This window comes from Dermacentor silvarum, chromosome 7 (genome assembly GCF_013339745.2).
Source record: "Dermacentor silvarum isolate Dsil-2018 chromosome 7, BIME_Dsil_1.4, whole genome shotgun sequence".
Lineage (NCBI taxonomy): Eukaryota > Metazoa > Arthropoda > Arachnida > Ixodida > Ixodidae > Dermacentor > Dermacentor silvarum.
The window spans coordinates 43,783,431-43,795,919 of NC_051160.1; the positions used below are offsets into that span (position 1 = coordinate 43,783,431).

Consider the following 12,489-nt stretch of genomic DNA (forward strand, 5'->3'; position numbering starts at 1 on the left):
CAAAACTACGAGCTGCCGACGCACCTACACTGCCTAGACTCTGCCCCCAACGCAGATCGCTTTCAAGATACGGCCCGCGCGTGGCCGCGCAGTATGCAGTTGATGCCAGTGTACAACGCCGCTCCCTATTCCCCCCCCCCCCCCCCCCTCGGTGCCTTGAGCGTGACGGAAGGATGAGCGCTTCCGTCCCACTTTTCTATCTGGCGTGCGCCAGATTTAGCCGCGCTCTTCAGCTCGCCTCGCATGCTTTCACTCACACAAACAGTATACGGTGTGCGGCGTTATCGCCCTTGGACTTTAAATGGAACATCTATGCACCAAAAACAATTTTAGGGCCCCAACGTGTCATAGACACCATCTTTAGACAGCAAATACAGATCTCAAATCCCATGCTTTTGCTGGCGGAAACTGAAAATACATCATAGGTGTTGCCTCCGGTACTTTGAGTGGCCAATCCCATCGCCAAGCCAACAAGCCAAGTGACATAAAAGGTCAACATGGCCGCGCGGGCCGGTGTGTGGTGGCAGGTCGCAATGCATGACGCGGGAATGGTCTTACAGATGTGACTCAACAGCGGGGTTACCAATGCATTGAGTCCTATGGGAGCTATGCGTAACGACGTAACAGCCTGGAAAACGCAGCACCCGGGAACGTAACAGCAGGGTTCCGCTGTAGTAGTATCAAAGCATCCGCTAAGTTCAAAATGCCACGCTGAAAACGTTTCTCATGTACAGGCGACTACAGTTGCTCACAAGCACAGCCTTTCACACTAACCAGCAACACAAGAATGTCGCTTTCTTCACTTTGCAGCATACTACTCAAGCGCTCTAGGCAAGGGTGTGGCGGAACATACAACAGCCCTAGATTAAGCGCAACACAAGTGAAAATAAAAACAACTTGACAAAGCGTTACATGGATGCTCACACTGGCGACAGTGTCGGTGACAGCTTCAGAATTCAGTGCAAGCTCTGCCCACTAAACCACAGCGTACCTCCGCTTTGCGTCTGATTGTTCCCAATAAGCCACCAAGAGATCCCGATTTCAAAAGAAGTTCATCTCCGCCACAACGTTGGGGAAACGAATTAACACAATTGCCTGGTGCACCTTGATTTGGATGCAGCGTAGTATTTGCTACTAGTGCATGCTCAGGTTGTTACCAACAATAGTTGCCCAAACAAAACTCTGCCCCTGCATGCCCTTCTTTCTAACACAAACTGTATGAGCCAAAACCAGCAGTCAATGTCTACACTTTCCAGTGTTTGCAATTCACAAGGTTAAAGAGGAATACAGCGTGACGCAATAAGCTCACCTGTGAATGGCGAGTCCCCCGAGAGGAATGGCCTGCCAGGCACTGAGGATGCAGACTCCTTCATAAACGTGAACAAGACGCTAGTTAAGGAATTCGAACCAACTGCAGACCAAACAGCAAGTGACATGAGCCTTTCAATGATGCCTGCTACATTTCTTCCGATGCAGACATAGAGGAACATCAGACATTAGAGGGTATTAGCTACTCCGTAAATGGTAGTATGTTTATGGATTACCACGTTACCGGACAGATGTGGGGCAGCAACAATGCCGGTAGAGACATTTTGCAACGCTGAATTTAACAAGAGCACACAAAGCTAAGATACTGCAGTGCCGTATTATATTCTGCTCAGCTGCCGGCGCGGTCATCGTACCAGCAGCTGCATACTCTTAGATATACAGTCCTTTTAGGCGTCCCCCCCCCCTCCCTCGATGAGAACACTCAACCAACAGAAATTTTTTTTTTAAATGCACTGCAGTTGAAAGTGTCACGAGGTGTCGATTGCTGCTGCCATCCACAGCTCCAGTAACCTGGTAATCCGTAAACTGGCAAAAAGCTAAAGAAAGCAAGAAGCTAAAGCTCTCCAGTGAGAAATGCCAAGACTGGCCAATCAGCATCACAAATGACAGTACAGAACTGCCTTGGCGGTGCTAAAAAGCGGCGGGTGTGTCTATTAAAACGCTATTTTCGCTGTGCACATGGCAGAATTTTAAACAAAAACAGCAGCCGACAATGAATACAGTCGAACCCGGATATATCGAACCCACCTATAACGAATTATTGTGTATAACGAACATCAGTAAAATCCCATTGAAAATTTATGAATAAAATTTTTATTTTGTACATCAAAATACCTATATATCGAACTTTTTTGTGATCCCCTTCAGATTCGATATATCCGACTTCGACTGTATTACCCTATTTACCAGATTCCAAAGTGCATAATTTTTTCCAAGCAGACCAATCCAAAAATTGCTTGCATGTTACAGTTGGATACGAAACCAAAACCTCACTCGCAGCTTTGGCAACAGCCTATCTGTCAGAGCCATCGCCACTGTCACTACAAAGTGGACGACAGAACAAGTTTTCGTTTAGATGCAGTGATATAGGTTGGCTACAACACGACCACACACTGCTTCAATTATGAAAGCTCACCCATAAAAAGTTATTTTACGTGGCTAAGCTAGTAGCAATGGAGCTATATCACGTGTTATCAGTGTGTTGGAGCGTTGCATCACATGACGAACTGGCAAAATAGTGTAGGTACGGGCCACTATTCCATTTACGATGGTTGTGGAGTTGTTCAAAAAACAAGTGGAATGTACAGACAAGGCCTGCAGTGAAGAGCTTTATGAGAGTGATGACAATGAACATCAAGTGTAAATAATATATTTCAATTCAGTGAAGGTAAGCTCAAAAGGTTTTATGTTTGTCCAATTGCCAGAATCGAAGACATGCCACATTTTTATTGCTATAAAATTGGTTGCATGATAGATTCAGATGTGCATTGTCTTCTACTTTGATTCACAAGAACTGACTGCAAGTTTGATTTTATCCGATTATAACGGGCACATTATAATTGGATAAATACTGCCCCAACAAGCAGCAGTGTGTTTGGGCATTCCTTTTGTCTTTTTTTATTTTGACCGGCCGGATAGTTGAAGCCATGTTGTCGGCCCCTTCAATGGCAAAATAATGTGAGTCGACTGCATTATCTTTATATTGTCACGAAGTTAGCAGTCGAGGCCTTGGCAAAACGGTGTTCTTTTTAGTCAAGGCTGACACTCTGGGCATTCCAGAACACACTTCGTCGTTCTCGTTGCAGCGGCCGGCGGCCGCAGGTGCCAGCCTATCTCGCGTCATTTCTCCCCTTTCAAAAGCGACCATCCCTGTCGGCTGGGTAAAATAAAGTGCATAACGTGGGAGGACAACTCTAATAGCAAATGTGGTCACAAAAGCTGAGGATAACCACAACACTGCGTAGGATGGCGAAGGGTTTGAAAGGTGCACTTCACTCGCGGGTGTAGTACGGCTTCATTCGTACTACGTGTATAACTTCGAGGCGGGGACGTCGTCGACTCAAGCGAGGATCAACGCTTTGGGGCAGGACCTCGTAATTCACACATCACTAAGCCAGCGCACAACCTCGTATGGTCCGAAGTATTGTCGCAATAGTTTCTCCGAGAGCCCACGGTGACGGACAGGTGTCCACACCCACACGTGGTCACCGGGGTTGTACTGGACATTCTGTCGGCTCTGGTTGTAATGACGGGCATCGGTACTCTGCTGACTGCGGATGCCGTTCCGAGCAAGCTGGCGAGCTTCCTCTGCTTTCTGGATAAAGTCATCAGCGCCCTCGCTTGTGGTGCCGTCGTCTACTGGAAGCATGGCGTCTAAAGGTGTCGTGACGCGACGTCCATAGACAAGTTCAAATGGGGTGAGCTGGGTGGTCTCCTGCTGAGCTGTATTATAGGCAAATGTCACGTATGGCAAAATTTCGTCCCATATCTTGTGCTCTACATCAACATACATCGAGAGCATATCGGCCAGTGTTCTGTTAAGGCGCTCTGTCAATCCGTTAGTTTGGGGGTGATAAGCCGTGGTTTTCCGATGGTTGCTGTGCGTCAGCGTGACCACTTCTTGTATTAAATCAGCAGTAAATGCTGCACCGCGATCAGTAATAAGGACAGCGGGTGCACCATGGCGCAGTACAATGTTGATACAATGCGTACAATGTGTCAATATGTGTCATGCGATGACACCTTTGTACTGCGGTCCAGCATCACGAACTCTGTCCATAATCATGGCCATAAGTTGGCCTGTAGCACATTTTAAGTAATACATACCAAATTGATAAATAAAGCACAACCATGGCACATTTTTTAAAGTTAACATCATCAGAAAGGTCGATGAGGCACAGCTACACTGACACCAAAGCACATGAAATTTCGCTAACTTATCGCCAAGCTGATGAAGGATTGCTTCCTCCCGAGAAAACAAGCGCACAGTAAAAGGATATCGGCAGTGAGACACTCTCATAGTATCCGCAGTCGAGGACAAGCGCGGAGTTGATCCCAAGGGTGTACAAGGCCATGAGATGCGACGGCACGAAAACTATGGCTGGAACCTGCACAGTGTTTTTTTTCCATTGGTAACAACGGATGCGGACAGAGAAACAATTCACAGTTATACATAATGTGCAAGGTAGTAACAGCGATAGTCTCTGCAACTTCGAAGACATGTCTCTTGTGACCCTCCCCATTTTATTTGCTTCAATTCAATTTCACTTTGCCATCGAGTTTCGAACTTTTTCTACACTCCGCTTCGTACATAACAAGCCGCACTACGAAGGCTACTTTCTAGCGTATGGAGGGCACCAGCATCAGTGTGCATCTCCTATTGTGTACTATGCCAACATGGAAATGCCGGGATATGGAAGGCAGTATAGTCACGAACCTGGCACAGACTAAAAAACAATCATAGCTGCATGTTAAGCAAGCAAGCTGCGTGACAAAGTGTTCTTAGAATAAAATCTTCATAAAATGTCTCAGTTTTCTCAAAATAACTTGCATTATCGTTTATTCACACTGTATAACCCATAAACGAAGAAAACCAGAACATACAATTGAATCTGCCGTGCAGTGAGCATGGACCTTCTCTTCTGACCAGCTTATGTGGCTAGCCAGTGGAACTGCTCGCATTCAGTGTAACTGTATGGGTACTTATGTTGTAAAAAAAAAAAAATTTCTTAGATCACAAAACAGAAATAAAAACACTTTATATTCTTTTTCAGCAAAGACCCAGCCACTGTGGCAGATGAAACACTGTTCGTGAGACGAGTCTTCAAAGTGCCCTGGCTCTCCAAGAATTAACCTTAACCAATGTCCCCAGTCTAGCGTTCCCATGCATACAGCGGCAATGAAACCCCAAGCAAATCAGTACATTTTACATCTCAACAGCATTTTGTCCTCCCCATTAAGGTTTTACAGCAAAGCTGTAAAATCTTAATGGGGAGGACGAAAGTGCACTTCGGAATGGTTTTCGTGCAGCGAAGGCCGACATGCGACAACGTAGTCAATATCGAATGCAATGCTACGTGTATCAGAGCCCCATATTTGCTTTGAAATGCAACAATCAATCATTCTAAAATAAAAATTTTAAGAAGTAATCCGTAATTTTTGTTTTTCATGTTGCGTCATACTGGTTCTACATTGGATGTCAGCTAGGATATTATGTATGGCAGCGGCGATGAAAGTTGGCGCCGTGGTGTTGCAACGCAGCCATTCATCAAAGCCTTCGCTAAGAAAAAGCAGCCCCGGCCTTGCTCGAATGCTACTGCATTCGACCTGGCTGTGACCCAGCAAATAGACTCCTAGTAATTCTCAAGGGCGTGAAACCTCACTTATACAGCACTGCTTTCTTTGATGTATCAGTCATCAGTATTGGCACACATCTGCGAAGGATTTTTTACTCGCTTGAGGGTACTCGGATGCTTCAGTGAGCCGCAGTCCCATCGAAGTGCTAGGGACAAGGCCCCAATGTTCATGATCATCATGGCCCAGCACCATGTTAGCACACAGACCGAAAAAAGCCAAGCCGTTTCAGTGGCAAGAAAGCCAGGTGTGCTCAGTTGAACCACGATATAATGAAAACGAATATAATTAAGTGAACCTAAAATGTTCTGTGTCAACATCAGCATGTAACGTGCATATGCTTATACGCACACAATGAAACACACATAAACGGCAATGAGGCAGTGAAGGCAGCATTGATTCAGCTTATAGTGATACAGCACGAGAATAGAGACATTGCTATTACATTTTACAAGCTTGTCTTTGGCACAGAAATTTTGAGGGCATGAAAGAAAAAAGAAAAAACTGCTTAGAGTTGGCCAATGCAGACCTACCTCAAAGTGCTCAAAGAGCACTTGCGCAACCGTGTTGCGAAACAGCGTTGGACACAGCACAGACTCGACGACAACCACTCGTCGATCCTTGGGGTTGACTGAGAGATGCCTGAAACACAGGGTTAAAAGAAAAAAAAAAAAAGAAGTGGACATCGAGGTACACATCTGATAACGGCTGTATTAGTGAGATGTCAACAACCTCTAAAATTTGGGAAGGGGGAAGTACTAATTGCAGCAGCTTTTCTAAAAGTGAAAATGACTAGAAGACACTTGCATCAAAATGAAACCACTGTTTGTTTTGTCTATCTCTTCGAAGCTAGCGCAGTTGCGTCAACAGCCGCCTTTTCTTCGGAGGGCTCTTTTTACAGCGGAGCTGCTTAAGTAAGTTCCAAGCTCTACTGCACTCGTCTGTCCTTTGCAAATGGGCGTACTTAATTGTGGACGCTTAGGTTCATTGGAGCTGAATCATGGTTAATTGCAGCGCGGTGACTCGCAGACAGAAAAGAGATGACAGGTGCGTCCCATGTTGTCCGTATTCTTGTCAGTCTGTCTCAGCATTACAATTTGCCATAAACTCTGAAGAGCCTGTGTCTACACCTTTCATCATTTCCAAAGTTCAGTCAGGAATGATAAGGTAAAATATTCTTGTGCAACAAATAGCTAGATGCAGGCCACCCCATATGTCAAGTGTGTAATAATTTTGTTGCAAGTGGTTTTCGAGAGAACTGGCATTTACTGCGAGATGCATTGCTGCATTGCCTCCGATGAAGAAGAATATATTTGTTGTACATTTCTAATGATGCCAGGTGACACAGTACACCAAGAAACCTGTCTCGGCTTCTTTGGCAGCTTTATGATAGGTAATTTTATGGATGACATGATGGACGACAATTTGTCCCTCTCAGGGCAAAGAGGTATGGGCACATGAGAAGATCCAAGCACGGAGCTTCCTACATATAATTACTAGACGGAACTGTGGGGTTAGTGTGTAGTGTCTACAGGAGGCGCAAGCGTGGCTTTGCGAGTTTGGCAAAGTGATCCTATTGAACAAAAGCTAAAGCGTGATAACTGAAACAATTTGTAACAATTATGCATATTCGCCGAATATTACTGCCTTCCCGTACTTAGAAATGTAATAAGGTTGCAAGAATGTCCAAAGCCGCAACCAGGAATTTTAGGCAAATTTATAGACTACACGACTATTTTCATGGTAGCTGTACAATTACAGTGCCAGTGTTCAGTCTAGTAATTTTTGTAGAAAATCACGTAAGTTTCAAGGACATAGCTGCACGTCAAGCCACGAACACAGACATGTTGGACAATGAGAAATGATAAGACTGCAGAGAAAAAGCGTCTTAAAAGTGGCCACAACCAGCAGTAGCATGTGCTCTCCTACAATATGACTGTCCTGATGGAATGATATAGCCAAACCCCTGTCACCTGGAGAAACACAGTTGACGTGCATTTAAACGTAGACGTAGGATGCGAAATCTTTCACATCTCTTGCTACCTTAGGCAAAAATTTGTGGGCTTGTTACGAAGAACTGAAATGTGTATCTAATGTGAAAGAATGCCTTTATGTACGCATTTTTTTTTTTTTTTTTATTGTACGTCCCTTGAGTTAAAAGGCGAGTTGTCTCGCATCTTATGGCAGCCAGTGAAACAGTTGATACTACCGAGATGTCCACTGCAGCTTGTGAACACGAATGGATGAAGCCGCCTGGGCTTCTTGGAAGTGTTACATCTCATGGGAAATCCCCTGTGCAGAACATTGTGTGCTGATGGAGAGACGGTGATGCACCAACATGTTTTTGTGGCTACATACCTCTGAATCTGGATTTCATTTACAAAGTGTCCTATTCTGGTTTCGGAGCTCAGATCCAACATATCTCAAAATCACAACAAGCAGCTAATAGAAGATTAACAGACCTAAGAGTGGCCACCACATCGGTGTGCCAATGTGTCGAACGTTCTGACTAGTACATTGCCAAGTGCGCAGTGTGTCACCAACACACAAACAACTGAACTTATCGGCTATCTTATCAACACTAAATACACAAATTCCCAGGCAAGCTCTGTCAAGACTTTAGGCTGACACAAGACAATAAATACAAACTTATTTCTCTTTGTGGAGCAGATTTTTAGTATCCCAAAAAGTGGATGCTGAGCAAAACGCTACTTTCTGCATCTTGAACATCACCCTGTGCCTGGGGGTACTCCATAATTTATACAAGTTCATTGTACACAAAAATGGTAGAACAGCTAGGGGCATCGACAACTGAACAGGATGACATAAGTTCAATGAATCTGGCTCACCATCATTGGTCTACAAACAAGCACCATACCAACAAAAATAGAACAATAATGTCAAAATAACACTTCTAATGTAACATACAGGCTTACAAGCATAACTGTAAATGATGGCAGAACATTTACAACAATGATTAATAAATAGGTCACAACACTAATTACTAATTTCCAAATAAGTAAAGCTGGTTAATATGAGCTGAAATGCGGACTCAAGGAGCTATATCTCAACCTATATCGGACTCAAGGAGTCCGCTTCCAGTGCAATAATGCCATTACGACTGGAGCAGGTCTTCACAATCTCACACATCGAGAATGCCACTCTTAGTGACACTGAGGAACAGTTCAAGGCAAGGCAAAAGTTAGTGCCTACTACACATAGTTTTGTCTTCCATAAATGCACCTATTTTCTTGCTTTTTTCTCCTATTGCTTTTTTTCCCCTATAATATTGTGAATACTGGCCCAGTTAGCGGCCAGTAATCGTGGCAACAAACATGCAGGAAGAAAATAAACTAGGAGGGAGCATGATGTCATGTAGCCAGCCTTCACAAGCCACCCCTTCAATTTTCTCCCTCAAAAAGTCGGCCCAACATGTGACCCTGCGCTCGGCAGACTCTGTCCAGTGTGAATGATTCCTGGTACGTTTTATTCTACGCACACTTATTCAGGTGCTTTGACAACCACTCTGTGCCCATTTTCTCTCAATATGGCTGTGCAACTTCAGTCGTTTATTGCAACGTATGCATTTGTCATCTCCATTGCAACGTGTTAGTGCAGCAGTCGCGCCGACTGACTTTTCAGAAGACACTAAAACTTTCCATAACATGGTCACATGTTGGATCGACTATTTTTGGCTTCTACATCGCATTATACTCCATCTTAGCTCAAGCATCAAGTGCTCCAGTATGTGCTAATCATTTTTTTACCCACTGTAGTCTGAAGTTACAAACAATGTGTGCAAAATAGAACATTAAAAATAGTCACCTAGTGTTTTTATAACACTAGGTGCCAATCAACTGCGTGATATGATTAACACAATACGCCACTTACACCTCATGAAATATGGTCTGCTATTATGCTGGGTAAGAATACGCAAACCTCACTTATGTTGATGGGTTTACAGTTCTGCCCTTGTTAGTAAGACATCTTGAAGAATGCTCAAACGCAATAAACACATCAATTAAGTAAGAGGACAGGCACAAGCACTAAGCATGGTAGAGGACATGGATGAAGTGCTTTCACATTTCTCGACTTGCTCCATACCTGTCCTCCATTGAATTTGAACGCTCAATATACTGCTTCCATTCATTCAGAATTAGCATCCATGGCAACCCACCTGAGGTACAGGGTGTACATGAACTTTACAGTTTTGCCCTTGTTGGTAAGACATATTGAAGAATGCTCAAACGCGATAAAACATACAGATTAGGTAAGAGGACAGGCACAAGCACTAAGCATGGTAGAGGACATGGATGAAGTGCTTGCATGTATCTCTACTTGTTCCACCTCTGTCCTCCATTGAACTTGGAACGCTCAATACATTGCTTCCATTGATTCAGAATTAGCATTCACGGCAACCCACCTGAAGTACAGGGTGTACATGAACTCCTTGAGCATGGTAGTGAGGTCATCCTGAGCCCAGTAGTTCCAGATAGGCTGCATCTGTGAAGGAGGCAAATGAGGCTTGACCTGTATTCTTTTTTTCTAGCTTTCATTGGCTCACATTAGCTCCATACTGGCTAGCTGCCAAGTTTCAAAGTGCCTCAAATAGTGCCATTCAAGACTATTAGCAAGCTTGCACTCATTATTTGCTGGTATGAGTGCCCTGTCTTTCACAGTCATCTGTGAGTTCCAGAGTGGAGTCAGGTGCTTAATGAAGCAAGTCTGCAGCCCCTACAGCGAGCTTGGGATTACCAAGCACCATAACCATGGTGCAACATTTACAAGAGTATTGATTGACACCCATTTTCGAAGTTGCAGAAACTCTACCACATGCTTATCACCCATAAAAAGACAAGAGTCATCAAGTACAAAGGTAGGGAAACACTCATATTTCAATTTTATTTTAATAAGCTGTTATAAGAAGGATTAAGAGATGGCACCACCATTCCGTATGATGCAACACGCTGGCCGCATGCCCCTTATGAATCCTCTGCTCACTCTCGACAACCTTCCTCTTCTATGAACTTGGAGCAGACAAAGTATCAAGTTGCGTCTAGCCCTCCATGTAGCCACACCCATTCCTGTGTAACCCATGCTTATTAAACTCGGTTAACAACCATTAACAAAAGTCAAGTGTTCTATCGTCCACTATACAGGACATAACAAAACGTAAGCTAGAGAAAGGAAAAATAAAAAGGGGGGGAGGGGCAGGGTTGCCTTTTATGAAACTTTCCCCAGCCTGAAAAATTATTAGCGATACTTAGGCAAAACTTGAAATGCCATCCTGTTCTCGAATTCGAGAACAGGATGGCATTTCAAGTGTGTTCTTAAGAACACACATTTAATTCACATTACGTTATGACGCAAAGAAACACTTGCCGATGTCCCGTAGCAATTTAAAGGCATGTTTCTTCTGGCTGTGCTTGTGCGTGCCAACTACAGCGATTACAGAAATGAAGCGAACTAATGTATTACGGTGTCATGAAGCATCTACCTTTAAATGACATGTGAAGTGTTGGTAAACACTGCCACACGTTCGATATGTAGCGCTTTGGAAGTGGTGCAAAAAGCACTGCTCCCTTTTCCTAACTAGTCTAAAGGTTACTTTTGAGGTACTCGTAAGATTCTCTTGCTACGTCACTTTACAACCAAGACAAACTTTGCTACAGAAAAAATAAAAAAAAAGGGGGGGGGGGGGGGGGAAGAAGTACCTGGTTGTTCCGACCCATTGGAACGCAGCTTGGTATGATCCATCGGGGGCTCGGTTCCCGCGCGAAGCCACACCTGGAAGAATAACCGACAAGTTTCACAAGTTGCATCAGCCAACAACATTAAATGTATGACAATCTATCACGACACTCAATGGCAAGGAAGTGTGCCTCATCGCAAGAAGACATTGTCATGGGAAGGCCATGCAAACACATGACGCGATCACTGTATAACAGCAGCAACATACAGCAGCAACATTCAATTAATGCGCTGTTGATATGCGGGAACATTGGGCGTCGACATTCCCTTGTGGCCGGGCACAATAATGCAAACAGTAAGGCTTGGTTATAGAACTGGTACGACCGTCACAGTTTGTTTGGGAGGTTTACAAGTGTCAGCGTTAAAAAAAAAAAGAAGGGTAACAAAAAGTGCCGTATTCGATCGAAAGCGAACATCCCCCATATCGATAGCTGCAAATTTTCCGATCAGTTACCATAGGGTGGGACATCGTCACTCGTTTGATGTGCCATGCCTTAGTCCAAATTAGACGACATGCATTATCAACATTACAGCGGGGACAGCCATTAAGTACAACTTCGAAGTACAGGCAGTAGCACACACACACATTCGAACTCGATCGCTACGTTCAAAAACCACACCGGTGGAGGGTGCGACAGACCGGCAACAGACGCTAGCCTTTCTTTAACCATCGCTACAATTCACAGGTGTAGATGAACCAGCGTTCTTGCGCAGCGATCTTACTGCACTACCGCAAACTTCGGCTAAACGATTCAGATCGTGGGTCGCAATTCGGAACGCCCACAAAGAAACATCACTTACTTGGTGTAGGCGCGTCCGAAGTCAAACACCACCGAGTTTTTCTCGGCCACCATGCCTATTCCTTCATAGATCGGCATCTTGCTTGGCACTTACAAAACCCTGAAGACTACGATGAGCAATTTAACGTGACCGCGAGACGAAACACAACATTTCAGCAGTGATACACGCCCCGAGGAGTTACCACAGAGCTACTAGGGAACCGAAAGAACATTTTGTCCACAAGGCAGCCGACATAATACGAGTGCCTAGACATAG

General features: G+C 44.4%; 1 protein-coding gene across 1 annotated transcript; it reads right to left on the bottom strand.

Annotated features, from left to right (window-relative positions):
* Positions 1–4,250: 4,250 nt before the first annotated feature.
* Positions 4,251–12,488, bottom strand: LOC119457960 (actin-related protein 10-like). Its single transcript, XM_037719742.2, has 5 exons — positions 12,235–12,488; positions 11,397–11,469; positions 10,106–10,185; positions 6,216–6,324; positions 4,251–4,436 (listed from the first exon to the last, which is right to left on the bottom strand). The coding sequence occupies exons 1-5, from the start codon at positions 12,309–12,311 to the stop codon at positions 4,266–4,268; spliced, it is 510 nt and encodes a 169-aa protein (XP_037575670.2). The 5' UTR covers positions 12,312–12,488; the 3' UTR covers positions 4,251–4,265.
* Between the last annotated feature and the right edge of the window lies 1 nt (position 12,489).

Coding starts and splice junctions, on each gene's coding strand:
- LOC119457960 (XM_037719742.2), bottom strand. CDS start 12,311: ATGCCGATCTATGAAGGAATAGGCATGGTGGCCGAGAAAAACTCGGTG. Junction 11,470..12,234: donor TTCGGACGCGCCTACACCAA/GTAAGTGATGTT, acceptor TTATTCTTCCAG/GTGTGGCTTCGCGCGGGAAC. Junction 10,186..11,396: donor CAATGGGTCGGAACAACCAG/GTACTTCTTCCC, acceptor CCTCCTTCACAG/ATGCAGCCTATCTGGAACTA.